Source organism: Physeter macrocephalus, unplaced genomic scaffold (genome assembly GCF_002837175.3).
Source record: "Physeter macrocephalus isolate SW-GA unplaced genomic scaffold, ASM283717v5 random_37, whole genome shotgun sequence".
Lineage (NCBI taxonomy): Eukaryota > Metazoa > Chordata > Mammalia > Artiodactyla > Physeteridae > Physeter > Physeter macrocephalus.
This window is the reverse complement of record NW_021145324.1, coordinates 26,731-46,620: the sequence shown is the minus strand read 5'-3', so window position 1 is coordinate 46,620 and position 19,890 is coordinate 26,731. Positions and strand designations below refer to the sequence as shown.

Below are 19,890 nucleotides of genomic sequence, written 5' to 3'. Positions count from 1 at the left end.
TTATTTAAATCCCTATCTCCGGAGGGTCGCGCGCTGGGGGGAGGGGGAGAGGGCGGGGGCGCGCGCAGGCTGGGGGGGCGGGGCCGAGCAGCTTCCTTCACCCCCCTCTGCTCGCCCCGTAGCAGTCGGGCAGGGGGCCACAGGCCAGGGGCGGGCCCAGGGGAGGGGGGCAGGTTACAGGGACCCCCCCCTCCCCGGGAACCGGCGGTGGGCGGGGCTTGAACCCCGGAAACGGTTGGGGGGCCCAGGCCTGGCCCAGGACCCCTGGGCCGTGGGGGCCGGGAAGGGGCCAGTTAAAGGGCCGGGGGCGCCGGGGAGAGGCGGGGCGGGGTGGGGGGAGGGGAGCTGGGACTCGGACCCCCGGACTGAGTGGGGCCCGGGCAGAATCTGTGCACCCTGCGCCCGAGAAGCCCCCGTTGGCCTGGGGTGGCTGAGGGACTAAGCCCCCCAGAGCAGGACCTCCCCCTGGAAGGGCCGCGCCGCAGCCCGTGGGAGGGCCTCGCCCCCGGCGTCCCCCATCTCCACTCGCCGCCGTCCCGGCCTCCGCCGGAGGGAGGGGCCGAGCGCCCTCGGGGGGCCGTGGACCCCGGCGTTCTGAGCGTTTCGCGCCCCGTGCCGCCCGGCCCCCCCGCCGCCGATGGCCGCCGACCCGCCGGGAGCTGCCGAGAAGGGAGAGATGGCTCCCGGGACACGTGTGAGGTGGGTTCATGCGGCTCCTCCTCACCCCCAGACCTGGGCAGCTCCCAGTCCCATTCATCCTCAGCCCGGCCTCTCTACCTTACCCGCCCCCAGCCTCACCCTCTCTTTGCTCCAAACTCATCTCCAACCCTCCTTCCTGTTACCTCTCAACCTTGGGGAACTGGCCTTCCTTCCTAGACCCTGCTTCCCCTTGCAGACCCCCATCCCCGCCTGCAGTCGCCGCCCTCCAAGGCCCCTCCCCCCCCATGGATGGGTCTGGAAGTCCCTGGAAAGGGGGAAGCTGGGGTAAGACTCTGGCCATAAAGAGACCCTCCAGGCGTGCTGAGTCTGTGTGGGATCTTGGAGGATCTGGTTTCCATGGGAAGGGGAGCCCAAGGGATTCTAGACAATTAGGGGTGGAAAGCAGCTCGGGAAGCTGGGGCGGGGGGTGCACATGTAGGACTGAGCCCATCTTGAGTTCTGTGGAGATGTCAGGCTGGATTCGAGAATCCCAGGGAATCTGGGAGATTGCCCAGGCTGACCTGAGAGACCCATGAGGAGGCTGTCTTAGAGCAGACGGAGCTCTGTGGGGAGCAGAGGAGTTGAGATTTTTGGCTGAGGAGGGGCTCTGAAGCAGCATCTCAGGGAGGGTTCCCGAGCACTGGGAAGTTGGGCAACACAGTGACTCTTTAGGGACTGGGTTAGGGAAGAAGGATACCATTGAATCCGGTGAGGAAATCTAGATTTTAGGGGAAGAGAGATTCGGTGTTAGTAGCTTATGAAAGAGATAAGAGAGGGAGTAGGAAAGGTCTGGAGCTTCCACCCAGGAATCTGTGGGTATTTGGGAGCCAAATCTGGGGCATTTTAGATTGGGGAGCGCATGGGCTGGAGCACATTTGGGTAACAGGGGAAGAGTTGGGACCTGTCTAAGGTAACTCCACAGACGAGGAGCCCCTGGCTTTCCAAGGAGCTTTGCTGTGGGGATGTCAGTGGAGAGGGCCCATGTCCCTCTCAGTGTCCTTTCGTCCTCCCTGGCCTAGGCAGGGGGGCACGATGAAGTGTCAGAGCAGGAGTGAGCTCAGGAAGCCAGTTCTCGGGGCTCCCAGAGGGCCGGGTGAGCTGCTTCAGGGAGAGAGCGGCCTTGCCTAGACGGAGTGGTTCCCCTCATCCCCTGCAGGAGGGACACCTCCTTGTTCCTTGTCTCCCTGGGTAGGAAGCCAAGCTCTGGCTGCCTAGGAGTGGGGGAAGCTGCCAGGAGTCTCCCCGGCCAGGGCCCCAGTGGGCCTCTGACCTTGCCATCCTCCACCCACAGCCCTCGGCGTTGCTGACGCCCCCAATGTCGTCGAGCAGCCGGGGGCCGGGGGCCGGAGCGCGCCGACGCCGAACCCGCTGCCGCCGCTGCCGGGCCTGTGTGCGAACTGAGTGCGGGGACTGCCACTTCTGCCGAGACATGAAGAAGTTTGGGGGGCCCGGGCGCATGAAGCAGTCGTGCCTGCTCCGGCAGTGCACTGCCGTGAGTTCTGCCCCCGCCGTAGCGGGCACGCCTGGGGCTCCGGGCACCTTTCCCCAGCCAGCCCCAGCGCCTTTCTGGGTGGCTGGTGGTGACTCCTTAGAGTGTAGTGTAAAGTTGCTGTTTGTTCACTCATTCATTTACTGGCTTGTTCAAATATTCACCAGGCCCGTTTTTGTCCTCAGCTTCAAGCTGGGGCCAGTGTTGGGGTGTGCAGAAGAATCCATTCCACTCTGTACCTTCACGCTTTTCCCAACTTTCAGAGGTACAGACCCATAGAAAGCTCAGGCCCTCTTGTACCCCTTCCCAGTGCTGGCCCTGTGAATAGGTCTTTGCCTTCTTTGGCCTCCTTTTTCACTTGTTAGAGTGGTCTTGGATTTGAGGCCAGTCTTACCTGCTGTGTGACCTTGAGCAAATCACTTTGAACCTCAAGGTACCTTCTCTGTGAAATGTTTCCTTTGCTGAGTTGTAAAGGTTAAACGGCATGGGTATGAATGTACCTGCTACAAGGCCCAGCACACAGTAGGTATCCAAGAAACATGGGTTTCCTCCCAGCTTCCTCATCCTTTGAGCTTCCCAGGGCTCCAGAGAGTGGTCCTTCCCCAGCAGCCATGAGGAGCCAGCTGCATCCTATGTCCCCCTCATGCCGCCACCTCCCTTTTTTCCTGCAGCCACTCTTTCCTTGTTGGTCTCTTTACCCCACAGCCCCTCCCTTTTCCTCCTTTCTCCCCCAACCCTTGCCTCACTTTGCTTCCTTCTTCCCCACCTGCTGCTTCCTTGAGCCTGCCTCACAACCTTCTCTGTATGACTCAATATTACCACTGATTTTCCCAAAGTCATGTTGTCTGAAGGCCACTCTCCTTTTTCTAGGACCAGCCAGCTGCCTTTAGTGTTCCCAGGGGTCTTGCCAAAACCGGGTTTATCGTGGGGTCCAGGGCAATCCTTGCCCTGTTCACTGAGCAAACTCAGAATCACCCCAAGCTGCTGCTGTGTTCCCTCCAGCCCTCTCTGGGTATTACTGTCACGTTTGCCTATAGTCTTCTTCCTTTCCCAAAGTCAGCTACAATTTCAGGGTCACAGAGGCCCAGGATCCAGATGCAATGATCACAGCAGTAATAACAACTATGTATCAACTACATTTCCTGCATTATCTCATTTTTATGACAGTCTTGCAAGAAAAAAATTCCTAGCCCCGTTTTACAGATGGAGAGACAGAGACATAAGGAGGTTAAATCGGTTGCTCAAGGTCATACTGCCAAAAAGGAGCAAATTCAGGATTTGACCCAGCTTGGCCCATGGGTTCTGAACCTCATCCAGCAGCTGGCCAGGATCCCCAGAAAGAAGGGTCTTTCTCCTGCTGCTTGCTTTTGGGGTCCCTGACGCCCCCTCTCCCCCGACAGCCTGTGCTCCCACACACAGCTGTATGCCTCTTGTGTGGGGAGGCTGGGAAGGAGGACACAGTGGAGGGAGAGGAAGAGAAATTTGGTTTGAGCCTCATGGAGTGTACAATCTGCAACGAGATCGTCCACCCTGGCTGCCTGAAGGTGATGGCCCTGGGGACCCTGGAGGCTGGGGTAGGGCAGATTGTCGGGGAGCAAGGAGGTGGGCTAGGCTGCCTCTGAGTTTGCTGGCACCTGACATCCACTCCCTGCCCTCTGCCTGCAGATGGGGAAGGCTGAGGGTGTCATCAATGCAGAGATCCCCAACTGCTGGGAGTGCCCTCGCTGCACCCAGGAAGGCCGGACCAGCAAGGTAGGGGCTGGGGCTTGTCTGGGTGCTAGGCTCCGGGTAGGCGGGAGGTTGGGGATCTGTGCAGAGCCTCACCCCCAGCTTCCATCTCCCCAGGATTCAGGTGAGGGACCAGGCCGCCGCAGGGCTGACAACGGCGAGGAGGGCGCCAGCCTGGGGAGTGGATGGAAGCTGACGGAGGAGCCGCCACTTCCACCACCCCCACCCAGGCGCAAGGGTCCCCTACCTGCTGGGCCCCCCCCAGAGGACGTGCCTGGGCCCCCCAAAAGAAAGGAGAGGGAGGCAGGGAATGAGCCCCCTACCCCAAGGAAAAAGGTGAGCCAGGGAGCATGCTCACTAGGTCCAGCCTAAGGGATTCTGGGAGCTGTAGTCCTGTTCCTTTTGGAGGGGAGGGGGCCCTGGAAGATAGTGTTTCCTGGGTTTCCCCCAGGGATTGTAGGGAGATGTAGTTCAGGAGTTGTTGGTGGGAGGATGGCGCGTGCTCAGTATAGAGGAGAGGTACAGGTGAGAGGCAAATGGCACTGGACAGGGAAGCTTTGGGTGCTTTAGGGAAGAGGCAGAGAGCATGCTCAAATTAGCTGCTGCAGAGGAGGAAGGAGGGGCTGGAAAGGGCCTGAGGGGGAAGAAAGAGGAGATGAGAGCATGCTCAGTGAGCCAAGACACTGGTTACAAGGTGAGCATGCTCAGAGTTCTCCCTGAGATGGGGGCTTCTGGGATTTGTAGTCTAAGGGGAGAGCATAGATCTCAGTTTTGTGGACAGTGTGGGGCTAATGGCGTCTCTCCCTTTCCCCCTATCTCCTTCTTGCCTTGGTAGGTGAAAGGAGGCCGAGAGAGGCACCTGAAGAAGGTGGGTGGAGACGCCTGCCTCCTCCGAGGATCGGACCCAGGCGGCCCCGGCCTTCTGCCCCCCAGGGTTCTGAATCCGAGCCAGGCTTTCTCGTCCTGCCACCCTGGGCTCCCTCCCGAGAACTGGGAGGTGTGCCGGGGACCTCCTCCCTCCCCTTCCCACCTTTCCTTGCCCCACCCTCCACCCTGAAGACAGAAATCTGTCCCTTCCTGCCTACGTTGTCCTGCCCTAGCCCCACTTGGCCATGATGGGCATTTGGGCCCCTGGGAAGAGTGGAGGGGGAGAGTGGGTTGGGGCCAGGCCACAAGAGCCCCGGATTTCCCAAGAACCCTTGGGGTATCATCTGACCCATCTGCCTTGTCTTTCCAGACCTTAAAGGGGAAAGAACTGAGTTCAAGTCCCTGTTCAGCCACTGACTCCCTGATTGGTCTTGGCAACTTGTCAGCTGCTCTGAGCCTCAGTTTCCTCATCAGTGAAATGGAGATGATACTACCTCCCTTACCCCATCTATGCCACCGAGCTGTTTAATGACATTAAAGTAAACGAGCTTTGTAAACTGAAAATGTACTAGATTCGAGGGAAATAAGGCCCAGAGAGGTTTAAAGACTTGTCCAAGGGCACACAGCAAAGCTAGAATTCAGATGTCACTTTGCACTGACACACTGAATGCCAGGGTCTGCCTGATTGTGTTCAAATTCTGCCTCTGCCATTTATCAGTTTGTAACCTTGGGCAAGTCCCATAATCTCTGAGCCTAAGTTTCCTCATGTCTAAAAAGAGTGGCCCAAGTTGCCCACTCCATCCCAGCACTGTGAGGATGTCATGAGTCAGGATGGGAGGCTCCACCCAGGGCCAGATAGTCATTGTTACTCTCACATCATTGAAGAGACACTTGAAATTGTCTGGTCCAGCGTTCCATGTTGTAGATGATGTTCGAAAGGGGCTTCCCAATGTCACACAGAGAATGGATAGCCCAGCCAGTACTCAAAACTAGACCTGTAACTGTTCTCCACACCTCACTGCTTTTGGAAACTCATAAGCTAGTGAGACCCATAAGACTTAATTCTTTGGATCAGCGCCTTCATGTGACAGATAAGGAAAGTGAAAAGTCCAGAGAGGGCCATGGCTTGACTGAGGCCTCACGTCACTCAGGAGCCGAGCCAGGGCTGGAACTCAGGACTGTCCCTCGGGCCGTTCATCCCTTGGTGACTCCTCAGGGATAGGGGGTGGGGAGGTATGTGCCAGGCCCTAGAACAGCCTTCCTCTCTCCCCGCAGAAACCAAAGCCGCCTTTGGCCTCTGCGGAGGGCCCGGCGGTGCCGTCCCCATCACCCCAGAGGGAGAAGCTAGAGCGTTTCAAGCGGATGTGCCAGCTGCTGGAGCGGGTGCCTGACACCTCCTCGTCCTCGTCGGACTCCGACTCGGACTCCGACTCGTCAGGCACATCCCTGAGTGAGGATGAGGCTCCTGGGGAGGCCCGGAACGGGCGACGGCCAGCACGGGGCAGCTCAGGCGAGAAGGAGAACCGCGGGGGGCGGCGGGCTGTGCGCCCCGGCAGTGGGGGACCCCTCCTCAGCTGGCCCCTGGGCCCCGCCCCCCCGCCCCGGCCCCCACAGCTGGAGCGGCACGTGGTGCGGCCCCCACCTCGAAGCCCCGAGCCCGACACGCTGCCTCTGGCTGCCGGATCCGACCACCCCCTGCCCCGAGCCGCCTGGCTTCGAGTCTTCCAGCACCTCGGGCCCCGAGAGCTATGCATTTGCATGCGAGTCTGCCGGACTTGGAGCCGCTGGTGAGTGGCCTGGACAGGCCTGGGTTCCATTGCCCACATGCTCCTTGCTTGCTGTGTGACCTGTAACAGATCCTGGAGCCTCCCTGGGCCTTGTTCTTGTAATGCTAATGCTTCTGTAGGATGTACGTACTGCGGTGTGGTACTTCCGTGTTGACTATGTACAGGCTGCTTTTTATATATGAGCTCACTGAATCCTCACAACTTTGTGAGGTGGGTGCTGTTATCCCATTCTTAGATGAAGCCGAGGTCAAGGTCATGTGGAGAGGAAGCAGTAGAACCAGGAATCTGAGCCCAGTCCTTCTGGCTCCAGAACCTTTGCCCTTAATAACTGTCATTTATGAGTGCTTAGTATGTGCCAAGCATAGTGCTGACTGCTGTGCCTGCATCATCTCACTTGCTTTTCACCCCCCTCTGCTGAGGACAGTCTTATTATTGGTCCCACTTACACGTAAGAAAGCCCTTTGCCGAGTGGCCTCTGTCCTCCCAGAGGCAGCCGTATTTGGGCCTCCTGATACTGCTTGGAACTTCTTTGTGGCCCGGAGCCACCACCAGCACCCTCTGCCTACCCTCCTCCCATCTCCCCACTGCTTTCTGAGTCTTGTTTCTGCAGAAGTGGTGGTCATCCTCCCAAACCCCTGGTCTTCCTCTTTGGTCCTGCCCCTGGCAACCCCCCCACCTCTCCATCAAACCCCTACAACACTCCTCCCTCCATACCCCACCCCCCACCCCAAAAGAGCACATAGAGGCTTGCTGCATGTTGACAAGTCTTCATTCACTTTCACGTTCCCATGAAACTGTTCGGGGCAGATACTGTATCTGTTTTAGCTTCATGTCCTGAGCACAGGACAAAGGGTAGTGTAGGTGCTCAAAAAACATTTTATTAAATGAGTAAATCCAGACTCTTTCCCAGGCCCTTACTGTGGGCCAGGCATCCTGTTGGGCACTTTGTAAACATTAGCTGATGTGTTCCTCATAATAACAGCCCTGCGAGGTGGGGGAATGAGGGACACCTGAAAGCACAGTGCAGTAAGTGGCTGACCTCAAACCCCAGTCTTTTTCTAAGGATTTTGGAGTGCTTGTTCATACTTTCTGGTCTCTGTGGAAGCTATAGAGCTAAGAAGAGAGGGAGGTAGGCTCTGGAGGTAAATTACCTGTAGGTGAATCTTACTCTTCCTCTGATGAGCTGTATGCTATCGAGCTAGTTCCGTAACTCCTCTGTGCCTCAATTTCTTCATCTGTTAAAACAGGGGAACCAAAGCATTTACTTCCTGGTGTTTTTGTAAGCTAATATACATAAAAAATTGAGGACAGTACTTAGAAAAGAGAAACTTCTCAGTGCCTTAACAACAATCATTATTATTCACTCAGCTACAAATATTTACTGAAAGCACAGACTTTTACATTCTCAGAACACAGATCTGTGCCCTTGAAGAGCTCCCATTCAAACTGCAACATAGAAGCAAATCGTTACAGCAGTTGCTGGGGATCACCACCCTTGCCTCAAGTAATAATTGAGGAAATGTTTGCTGAGGCCTCTTCATCAGCGCCAGCCCTGTGTTTGGCACGTGGGATCCAGAGCTTGAAGAGGACCTGATTTCTGCCTCAAGGGGAGACTTGTGACTGGAGGCGGACGAAGCAGAGAAGCTGGACTGGACGGTGGTTTCCAGCTTGGGCCCTGGAGTCTGGCACCCATGGGTTTCATCAGCTGTGATTCCTGCACTTCCTGGATGAAACGGCCATGGGTGGATAGCTATACCTATCAAGGCCTCCCTTTTCCTGTCTGTAGTCTGGGTTCACATCAATACCTTGTAGGGATAAAATGAGGTGGTTCTTGCAAAACACTTAGCACAGTACCTAAAGGGTGCTAAACACTCAATAAAGTAGTGGCTTTTGATGAGAAGGATGAGGGGAAGGCGGAGCAAGGGCCTGCGGGGGGCACGGTGGGACCAGTCAGGAGGCTCTGCCAGCCTAGGCACAGAAGCAGGGGCAGTGAGGATGGAGAGGAGGGACTGGAGTTGGGAACTTTTTAAGAAGCAGAATGGCTTGGATTTGGTGACTGAATGGCTGTGGGGGCAGCAGGGTGACTCTCAACTGAGTTTCTGGTCCATGAGCCTGGGTGGGCAGCAATGCCATGGCCCAGACTTGGGAATACTGAGGAGGGGCAGGTTCCGGGGTAAAGCCAAGAGCTCAGATTTGCCGTGTTTGGTCTGAAAGGCCTTTGGGCCAGTCAGGAACAAACAGGAGAGAGAGCAACTGGATGTACAGATCTGATGCTTAAAAGAAAGATCCAAGTTCGGGAGTTTTTAACCTATAGGTAGCGACTTCAAGGAAGAGGGCAGAAATCAGAATGTCAGCATTTGTGAGTTAGAGAAAGAACAGGCAGAGAGAGATCGAGGGCACGAATGTGTCCTGAAGGAGAGAGGTTGAGGAAGGAGTGAGTGATGAGCAGGGTCGGGTGTTGACGAGAGGTCATGAGAGGCCAAGGACCAGCAGTGGCAGTTGGATTTCGCTACAAGGAGGCGTTGATATCTTTGGCTGTGCTACATGGGGGTGAGGGCACTGGAGCCAGGTCGCCTGGAGTTGAGGTTGGACTTGATCTGTTTGTTCTCTGCTGTGTCCCTAGTTTCTAAGATACGTGGCATACGGTAGGTACTGAAAAAACACTTGTCGAATGAGTGAATGAATGAAAGTGAGGAAATCAGGATAGAGTGTGGAAAGAGGTAGTGAAGGTGGAGTGGGAGAGAAATTTGTAGGTGGGAGAGCAGGAGGTCGCAGGCTTTCCTGTCTGGTGCCTTCCATCTTCTCTTGGAAACGGGCGGCAGGGTGATCTGCCCAGGCGAGCGGAGGGAGGGCGGGTGGACAAGGCCTGGGGGAGCTGCTGAGTCACAGGGAAGAGGGTTGGGACTTCGAAGGGAATGAGCAAGGAAGGAACTAGACCCCAGGTTCAAGGCAGTTGGGGTTAGGAGTAAAGACTTAGAGGTGGACAGATTGGAGGACAGCGGTGGCAGCAGGGAGCCCAGAGAGCTGAGAAGGAAGAACTGTCTTCGGTTGGAGCCAGGAGGCTGTGCATTCCTTACAGGTGGCAGTTTGGGCTGGTCTGGCTCTGTGGCCCCAGAGGGCCTCTGCAAGAGGGAGGTTTTGCACTCGAATTTGGGGATTTGGAGGTGGGCTTAGTAGGGTGCTGACTTGGTCAGGGGTGTTGAGTCCAGGGGAAAGGGAATGGGGTAAGGCATGTGAACGTCAAGTTCTACCTCCCCTGGCTTGATGTATGCTTTGGCCTCAGACTTCTTCTGACCTCTTGCCTAAGTGTCATTCTCTAGTCTAGAAAGAACTTGGCTATGGCTCCTTGTCACGTTCACAACGAACTTCCACGGTCCTGTTGGACATCTGGACACGAACAGTGACTGCACTAAACCCTTCTTCTTTTTAGAGAAGCTCTTCAGAAGGGTCCTGCACTATCTCCCTTCTTTTTTTAAACGTCTTTCATTTATTTTTTTTCAATCATTGTTTAAAAAAAATGGAAGTATAGGTAATTTCCTCTCCCTTCATTTCTGCAGCAAACCTTTGAAATAAGTGCTGCCTTTACCCCATTTTATGGTGTGGAAAGTGGAGGCCCAGAGAGAGCAAGTGACTTGCCTAAGGTCACTCACAGCACAGAGGTGGCAGAGCTGGGATGTAGATCCCCGCAGCTCACACTCCTCACCTCTGAGCTCTGTGGCCACAGGCATCCAGCCTGGCATTCCAGCCCTCCTTGTCACGGCACCCTACCCTGGGCCTCCTCTAGCCTCACCCCGGCCTCTTCTCCTCTTCAGAGTTCAGGCTCTCGATCCAGACTGGCCTGGTTTACGACCTGGCTCTGCTACCACTGATAGCTGTGGGACGTTGAATAAGTCTCTTAACCTCCCTGGGCCTCATTTTCCTTACCTCTAAAAAGGAGACCAGTATTGACCTCCTAGGGCTGTTGTGAGGTTAAATGCTTAGTGCACAGAATGCAGTAAACCCTCAGTGAACACTAGATGTTAGTGCTAGAGTGACTGTCATCGTCATCCTCATCGTTAAGGGGACATGATGAATTGCCCTTTGTTCCTGCTGCCTCCGGTTCTCAGAGCTCTCCGTTTTCTCTCTGTGCACTGGGCCTGGATACTGGTTCTTCCTCATCTGGAACTCACATCATCTTCCTCCCCTCACCGGAATAACTACTGCCTTCCTTTTTTTTTTTTTTTTTTGCCGTGCTGCGCGGCAGGCAGGATCTTAGTTCCCCGACCAGGGATCAAACCCGTGCCCCCTGCAGTGGAAGCTCAGAGTCCTAACCACTGGACCGCCAGGGAAGTCCTAACTACTGCCTTCCTTAAAGTCTCAGATCAGGCATTGTCTCCCTGGGAAGCTCCCCCTCCCAGTTTCTCATTGACTCTTATCATGTCCCTTGTTGCCTTAGTTACTGTGGACTTATCTGTCACCCCCCTGTTTTCTCACTGTTCCATGCCTGGACACTTAGTATCAGTAGGGCCCTCAGTGACTGTTGGCTGCCACTCTGAGGTTTAAACCCAGGGTTCTGGTCATCTAAGGGCAAAGGGACAAATTAGCTACAGCCAGGAAAAGTCAGGAGAGACTTCCTGGAAGAGGAAGCACTGGAGCTGAGCCCTGAGTGATCTGGGGTGGTTGGCATTTCTGTCAGTCACACATGTGCCAAAATGTGTTGGCACCAAACAGCGTGTGTCTATAGGCGGGCAGGTGGTTTGTCCTGGCTCTTGTGGAGTACGATATAGAAACAGTTGGTGGCCTGTGTGTGCCCCCAGGGGGAAGGGCTCCCTTCTAGCCGTGGTGGATACAGGAGGGCTTCAAGGTGGTGGCGGCAGTTGAGCTGGAACTCAGGACTGGGTCGGAGTGAGCAGAGAGAGATTTTGGATGGAGTGGGATGGAGAAAAGGGGCAGGACCTAGGGGCAGAAGCTGGGTTGAAGGTGGGTTATTTTGGGGTTTGTTTTTTTCCTTTTCCTTCTTAGAATTGGAGAGATTTGCAAATGTTTATTGGTTGAGTGGATGGAACCAGGAGAGGGAGAGGCTAGAATGCCAGAAGAGGGGGGAAATGGTAGGAGGTGGCAGGTGGGACAGAGGGGTGGAGTTGTTCAGATTGAAGGCTTAGTGTCTGTGCTTCCAGCTTTCCCTAAAATGTCACCCGGGGCTCCGGAGTGTGCCTGGCAGTTGTAAGTGGCACAAAAACATGGCTTAATCCTTCCATTATTGATAGTTTTGAAAAGGAAATCTCTCCATTGGGTGCTATTATATCTTTAACACCTTTCTAATACTTATCTCCCTGTTTAATAAAAATAGTCTTTAGATGGTAGCCGAAAGCCACAGCAACACCTAGCTAGAATTTAGTAACCCTGGCCTGTTACTATGGTGTTTATTTTTCGGGTTAACATATTTATGTGAAACAATACTGGTTTTAAGTTCAAAGAGGGGAATCAATTTAAACATAAATTCATGTTCTGCAGATGAGTGGATAGCGAATGACTAGAGTTTGGGCGTCACTGCCCCAGCCCAGGGCTTCTTGAAGGGAAAGCCTCCAGAATGGGGGCTGGGAGGGAGGTAAGAGACAGCTTCCTGCACCCCTCCTCACCCCTGCTGCTTCTGACACAGTTCCTCTAGCCCAGTGGGAATTTCCTGACATGGCTTTGAGCTACTGTACTAGAAGAAACTTTTCAAACTGAGTCTTGAGGAACTTCAGTGTACTACAAAGTATTAGTAGATGACCTTGGGAGAGATGGGGCAGGGTTCCCTGGTAAAATAAGTTTGGGAAGCCCTTCTCCAGGGCTCTGCATGTTGGACTAGTCAAGGCTCTCAGAAATGCTGGGATCCGGATCAAACAAACCTGTTTCACTTTGTTGAGGCCTCATTCGTCTTTGTAGTTTCGATACCTGGGACCTACTAGGCCTTCCATAAACACTGACTGAGTGAATAAATGGGAAGCCATAAATGAGGTGTGTTGTAGGGGGTGCTCTGTGGGAGCTTTGAGTGGTTCACACTGGCTTGGCATCATCCATTCATGCAACAGGTAATGTACTATGCACCTGGCCCGGTGCTGGGCCCTGGGGCTGCTGAGGGGAAGAAGCCAGGGCTGCCCTTGTGGAGCCGCCATTCTAGTTGGAGGGATACAGTAATCAAAGAGAGAGACTAGGGCTGTGAGTCAAGCCTTGGACAGCTGGTCCTCAGGATGGGCAGACGCGCGGATCAAGGGCAGAAATTAGTAGAGGATGAGAAGTGCCCACAGCCACCATAAGAAGCCCAAGGTAGGGGATGGGGGGCTGCTGAAAGATCTCTTTGGGGCTCCATCAAATACAGTGTGTGTGTGGGGGGGTGTCTTTGGCAGAACGGCAGAACGCTTTAGCAGCTGTAAGGCCCGCTAACTAGAGTAACTCCATTTGAGCTTAGAACAACCTTGTGGGCAGGCTGAGTCTGGACTGTCATCTCTACAAGGCCTCTGAGGCTGAGAGAGAGGAGTGGACTTGCCCAAGGTCTCACATCCAGTTAGTGATGGAATTGACCCCTGAGCCCAGTGCTCTTGGCCTGGGTCCTGGGGCTTCCTGCCCTCCCCGCTATCTTATATGGACCAGGAGAGAGCTGGGGTGAACCCGTTAGCATGGGGGTGGGGAATTGTGGGCTCCGTGCGAGCTGAGTACTGAGGTCTCTGTCTTCCCCTTGTGGCCGACAGGTGCTACGACAAGCGTCTGTGGCCTCGAATGGACCTGAGCCGGCGGAAGTCACTGACCCCGCCCATGCTTAGTGGTGTGGTTCGTCGCCAGCCTCGAGCTCTGGACCTCAGCTGGACAGGTGTCTCCAAGAAGCAGCTCATGTGGCTTCTGAACCGACTGCAAGGTAGTGCCAGGTGGTGAGGCGGGACTGGGGGAGGAGGGGGACAGACCTGCGACGGAGTCCTCCTAGCACCAGTTTCCCGATGCCCCCAGGCCTGCAGGAGCTGGTGCTCTCTGGCTGCTCCTGGCTCTCCGTCTCCGCCCTGGGTTCAGCCCCACTGCCGGCCCTGCGGCTCCTGGACCTCCGCTGGATCGAGGATGTTAAAGACTCCCAGCTCCGAGAGCTGCTGCTGCCTCCGCCAGACACCAAACCAGGTGCAGCCTCTGTTCGCTCCTTTGTAGAAGGGGTCGGACAAGGTGGGGGTATGAGGCCTCCAGGGTCTCTTCTGACTCCTGCTGGGTATTAAAGGATTTGAAGAAAGGACAGGACACATGAGTTTGAGTAGACAGGCCCTGCTTGGCCATGGTTCATTCGTTCACTCTCCTGCTGTGTGCTGGGCCCTATGATCAGAGCTGAGGGAACAGGATGAGGAGCATGTAGCCCCTGCCTTCTAGGGGGAAGATGATTATGGGATGAAACACCATATAGGACAGGAGGATGACACAGAATTCTGGGAGAAGCCAGGGGATTGTGGGTGAAGTCTCTGGGTGTGGCGGGCACGACTGGAGAGCCTTCACCAGAGGGAGCAGCGGTGGCCGCTGTGGAAGAATGCAGGCCCAGTGTGGCTGGTCAGTTCCATTTGTCAAGAGGAGCCAGAAATAAGGATTTTCTGTGAAATATCCTGGTTTTTAAATGATGGCAATTCATTCAGATTCTTTTAAAATTCATGTGTGGACCCAGCAAAAATATGACTGAGCAACGGATTTGGCCCCTAGATCCTCTTGTCCTACAGTAAAAAGATAAGGATTTTGCTGAGGGAACAGAGCAGAAAGAGGGAGCCAGTTGACTTGGGAGGTTGTGTGGAGGTGGTAGTTTCATTTCCCAAGTCAGGCCAGCCACCTCTTCACCTGGTCAGGCCCAGGTCCCCTGCCAGGTAAAGTCAGCTTTATGGCACACATAGTTCTGGGTCCGGCCCTGTGTAGGGCCCTGGAGACCTCAAACTGAGTCAGACCCATTCCCTGCCCGGGTGGAACCCCAGTCATGCAGAAGAGAGAGACTCATTAGTAGAAGGTTATGGCGTGACATGGTGGGAGCTGTGGTCGCGGGGGCGGGTGGTGGGCAGGAAGGCAGTGAGAGAAGCCCTCCTTGAGGGGGTGCTATTTGAACTGAGTCCTGAAAGGGACAGCGTTTTCCCAGGGAGTGTGAGGCAGGAATAAACAGTTTTATGGGATGTGAGAACCATATTGGCAAAGGGGGATGCTGGGAACTGAGGCTGGTCAGATGAGCACAGGCCCGGTCACTTTGGGGGTCATACGGAGGTGTGAGGTGGGGATGCTGAGGCCTGGGGTTCTTTGTCTGGCTCTAGCCAGGAGATGGGATACGGCATCTTCTCTGGCCCCCACCAGTCTGTTCTCCATAATGAAGCCGGTGAACTATCCAGAAGGTCTCATCTCTCCACGTCACCCCATGCTCTACATTCGTTCTCATTGCTCCCTGGTGGTCTTTGGATGAAGATCAGTATTTTACCACAGTCGATAAAGCCTGGTCTGGCTCCCACTGACCTATGGTGTCCTTACACTTCAGCCACCTCAGCCTCCTTGCCAAGTTTCCTCCAGTCCCAGGGCCTTTGCCCACTCCTCTTTGCTTAGAATGCTCTATCCTCCTTCACCTGATGAACACCTAATCGTCTTTCAGGCCTCAGTGTAAATGTCACTTCCTCCTAGAAGCCCTCCGTGATCTTATCCCCCATTGAGATTACAGTCCCTCTTCTAGAGAACAGTCCCCCCCCAGCATATCACTGTACAGTTGTGAAATGATTTGATTAAAATCTGTTTCCTCCCACAAGATTCTTAAGCTCTGTGAGGGTGAGGACCGTCCGCTCACCCCAGCACCTTGCTTTCACAGCTCTCTTTCATGGCTCCCTTCTTCCCACCCCATACCCCTCCACAGCAGTCTTGGAAGGGGAGTAGAGGAAGAACTAGGATTCTTCCCATTTTCTGGATGAGGCCCCAGAGGCCCAGAGGGGTTGAGAGCCAGACCTGAGCACTCACCCACTGCCCACTCTTGCTGGAGGTGGACTGAGCATCGGGGACAGTGCGTTCCAGGAGGTGAGAAAGTGCCGGTTGTCTGGCAGACTGACTCCATTTCCTCCCGCTTCAGTTCACTTCAGTGTAAGTCCCTTTCTCAGGAGCTTGCAAAGGTGAGCTGTCCAGGCCTCCAAGGCCTAAATTCTCATTGGGACTTTACACCCACCTTTATCATCTTGGCTCCCCGGCTTCGTGCAGCATTCCTGGAGCAAAACTGAAAGTTTTCCTACCTCCTTGCTTTTGCCCCTGCTGTTCTCTGCCTAGCTACGCTTCCCTCCCATGTTCCCTCTCCACATGTTCAAATGCTCGAAGGCCCACCTCAGTGAAATCCTCCCTGATGCCCGCTTCTCCCACCCCAGCCACACGTGACCTCTCTTTCCTCTGCTTCCCTCTATTGGCTCTTACCTGTGGCCTGAGGTTGAGGGCATCTGCAGATATATCCACTTTCCAGGCTCTCAGCTCCTCAAAGAAAAAAAAAGAGGCAGAATTCAGAGCTTGCCAAGTCAGATGCCCACAGACTTGGTGGCCTGGCAGGTTACAGAAGTGGTGGGCTTGGTGCAGGACGTTAGGGAGTACACCATGCAGCTTTCATCATCAGGTGAAAGGGGTAGCCCAGTGATGACAGAGCTGACAATTTTTCAGGGAAAAGCTCCATATCAAAAATTTCTTTATAAAAATGTCCTTTTGGGAATTCCATGGCAGACCAGTGGTTAGGACTCCCAAGCTTTCACTGCTGAGGGCCCAGGTTCAGTCCTTGGTCGGGGAACTAAGATCCTGCAAGCCGCATGGAATGACAAAAAAAAAAGAAAAAGAAAAAAAAGTCCTTTTATGTAGCATCAGTCACTGAGAAAATTTTTAGCACTATGCAGACACCATAGAACACTTGTGTAGGCTAGCTTCCTGACTTTGTGACATCTGATCTAGTTTATTTAGGGGCTAGGCTGGTGTCTGGGAAGCAGATGGCGCTGTGGGAAGAGTTTGGACTTAGAGTCACAGGCCTGGTGTCCTGGCTCTGTTAATTCAGATCTTGGATAGATTGTTTAGTGATTTGAAGCCTCAGTTTTCTCATCTGTAAACAGGAACGATGATCAGAGAACTTGTCTCCCAAGGCTGTGGTTCTTAAAGTGTGGTCTGTGGACCAGCAGCTCAACATCGCTGGAGAACTTGGTTTTTTTTGTTTGGTTGGTTTTTTTTTGGCCACACCAGGCGGCATGCGGGATCTTAGTTCCCCGATCAGGGACCGAACCCTGCAGTGGAAGTGCACAGTTGTAAACACTGGACTGCCAGGGAATTCCCTGGAGAAAGTATTAGGAAAATAAACTCTGAGGCCCCACCTTAGACTACCTGAACTCTGGGGGCAGGGCCAGCTGCCAGGGAGATGCAGAAGCCTCTCCAGTTGGAGAGCCGCTGGCCTCGGGGCAGGCAGCCACTTAGCTGGTGCCTGGCCCACGGTGCGTGCTCAAGCAGTGGCTGCTGGTGCACCAAGGGAATTAAGTTACAAAAACCAAAAACGGAAATGCAGGATTGTGGTAGATACAATAAATGGAAAGCTTTGGGTGCAGAGATAAGGGGTGGGTGCTCTTCTACCCTGGAGAGAGAGGAAGAGGAGACCTCTGAGCTCAGACCAGAAAGCCAGGGACCCTGGCCAGGCAGGGGATTGAGCACAGGTGGCCCCAGGCAGAATCTCTTGGGGTAGGGTCCCCTGTGGAGTTTGGCCCAAGTATTTGGCAGGGAGAGAGAGGAGTTTGGAGCTGAGACGGGTGAGACCTTGTAGGAACTGGAATGTTCTACCAAGGAGATTGGACTTCTCTGAGGTGCCCTTGGTAAGTTTTTAGCAGGGGAGGGATGTGGTCCCATTTGCATTTGAGAACGGCTCTCTTTGGATGAGTGAGTGAGGAGGCTGGGGCAGGAGTTCAGGCAGGAGTGGTGAAGGGATCCAGACGGGGACTCCACTGATCATGGAAGGAGAGAGATGTGCCAGAGGAGCCTGCTGGGATGGCAGTTCCATCGGGGATGTCATTTGTTGGATGCGTGACTACATATTGAGCACCTATGCCCCAATTCCTGGGCACAGAGCAAGAACAAGACAGACAGAAATTCTTGCCTTCGTGGAAGTGACATTCTAATGGGACGAGAGGAAAAATATATAATATATCAGATGGTGAGAAAAAGAGGGAAAAGTGCAGGGAAGGGGTTTGAGTATGTGGAGTGTTATAATTTCAGGTGGGGTAATCATGGAAGGCCTCCTTGAGGAGGCAGTGTGAGCACTGGACAGATGAAATGATGTCGAGTTGTGTGTGTTTGGGGGAGAAGAGCAAGCCATGAGCCACATAGAGAATGCAAGTCGAGGTTCCCTTACAGTGGGAGCAGGTTTAGGGGGTGGTGAGGGATGAGTGTGGAGACACAGCTGGTGCAGGGATGCCAGCAGCCAGGAGGCTGACCTCTTCTCTGCTTGCCCAGGGCAAACGGAGAGCCGTGGGCGGCTGCAGGGGGTAGCTGAGCTGCGCCTGGCCGGCCTGGAGCTGACGGATGCCTCCTTGCGGCTTCTGCTGCGCCACGCACCCCAGCTGAGCGCCCTGGACCTAAGCCACTGCGCCCACGTTGGGGATCCCAGCGTCCACCTCCTCACGGCCCCCACCTCCCCGCTCCGAGAGACCCTGGTGCACCTCAACCTCGCCGGTAAGCGTGGTCCCTTGTCTGTCCATCCTGCTAACCTTTTGGTCCCTATGGTCCGTGCCCACCCGCTACTCACCTTCCTGGTCTCAGCTGCCATTGCCCCATCCCCAGGTTGCCACCGCCTCACGGACCACTGCCTCCCGCTGTTTCGCCGCTGCCCGCGCCTACGCCGCCTAGACCTGCGCTCCTGCCGCCAGCTCTCCCCTGAAGCTTGTGCCCGGCTGGCAGCTGCCGGGCCCCCTGGCCCCTTCCGCTGCCCAGAGGAGAAGCTACTTCTCAAGGACAGCTAGTTGGGTGCCCCCCACCCTCCCCCAGGACTCATTAGGAGCCTGGACCTCAGGCCTTCATTTCACCCCTGCCAGGAGGCCAGGTTCCCCACCTCATGACTAGGGATTCCTGCCCAGGGACTTGAGCCAGCCTCCCCGCCTCTACCCCCTGCACTGATATCTCTGGGGGTCTCTCCTTCCCATCCCCTCCCCCTTCCACCTGCTTCATTGTCCATCCCCTGGGGGGAGTGGGTCAGAGGTACTGGGGGGTGCTGAGCCAAAGGGATGGTGGGAGGGGGGCTGAGGTGCAAGTCTGAGGGAGGGAGAATGGGGAAAGGGTATCTGCACACAGGATACTGGGAGCCAGGGGGCTGGGGGAGGCGGAGGATGGGCGGGGGGGTGGGGGGCGGGCAGAAAGCAGACCACCAAGGGTTCAGGGAACAAAGACCAGATACTTGGAGTTGGGGGGTGGGGTGGGGTGGGGCCAAAAAGGGAAACCAGAGGAGCAATTGGGGATCCAGACGTCGTCGGAGATGAGGGGATTCGGGAGCCAGGGGAAAGGCAGGGCTGAGTGAGGGGTGGGGGCAGGAGCACCCCCTCGGGGTCACCCCTCTCCTTCCTCCCTCCCCAGATTTCAGTTCCTTCCCCCCAGCCCTGACTCCTTGAACGTCACTGACAATGGCAGCTATTGTGAGGAGTGGGGGCTGCGGGCCTACCCGTTGTTCGGCGCGGCCCTGGGGAGCGGTGAGGGGTACCCCAGCCCCCTACCTGCCTCCCCGCACTATACTTGAACATTCATCTGTACTGAAGTGTTACTTGAACCGGGGGAACCTCGGACCTGGGGGAGCCGGAGCTTGAGGGGACAGGACCAGCTTGGACTGAGACTGGACCGGTGGGCACCCAGTTTGGACTGGACCACGCCCAGGCTCTCTCTTGCTTTACTGTATTGAGCAGCTCCACCCCTCCTGACCTGGGGTGGGGGTGGGGGTGGGGGTGGGGGTGGGGTGCCAGCCCAGTGACGGGGAAGATGGGACTCCTCCAGCTTGGCTCTTCCCACTCTTTCATCGTCATGGAAACTTGTATCCCATTTGCCCAGGGAACTGCCACTCCTGGTTGCCATGGAATTAGCAGCCAATGGACACCTCCCAAAGCCAGTGCTAAGGCTGGAAAGGGCCCCTCTTAGTTGCCGTCGGAGCTTAGTAACAGACTCTCGGCCCTCCCCTACCCCTTCCTCCACTGCGGGGGCGGGGTTTGGGGAGCCAGGGGGAGGGGTCGGGGCCAGGTCCCGCCCCTCAGCCCAGGCCTCCCTGGGGAGCCAGGTTGTACCATGTAGGGGAGGGGGGAAATCTATCCACATACCTCAGGTAACAGGGAGGTGCGC

The 19,890-nt window shown here is 55.4% G+C and overlaps 1 protein-coding gene across 2 annotated transcripts; it reads left to right on the top strand.

Moving 5' to 3' along the window:
- The first annotated feature begins 357 nt into the window (after positions 1–357).
- On the top strand, positions 358–18,757 carry FBXL19 (F-box and leucine rich repeat protein 19). Of its 2 annotated transcripts, none has more exons than XM_028483507.2 (11): positions 358–699; positions 1,991–2,191; positions 3,589–3,732; positions 3,854–3,940; positions 4,034–4,252; positions 4,752–4,784; positions 6,059–6,570; positions 13,281–13,444; positions 13,534–13,695; positions 18,028–18,246; positions 18,355–18,757. In XM_028483507.2, the coding sequence occupies exons 2-11, from the start codon at positions 2,015–2,017 to the stop codon at positions 18,531–18,533; spliced, it is 1,896 nt and encodes a 631-aa protein (XP_028339308.1). In that variant the 5' UTR covers positions 358–699; positions 1,991–2,014; the 3' UTR covers positions 18,534–18,757. The 2 variants fall into 2 exon arrangements, with proteins under 2 accessions (XP_028339308.1, XP_028339309.1); XM_028483508.2 differs by having other exon boundaries at positions 4,752–4,913.
- The last annotated feature ends 1,133 nt before the right edge of the window (positions 18,758–19,890 follow it).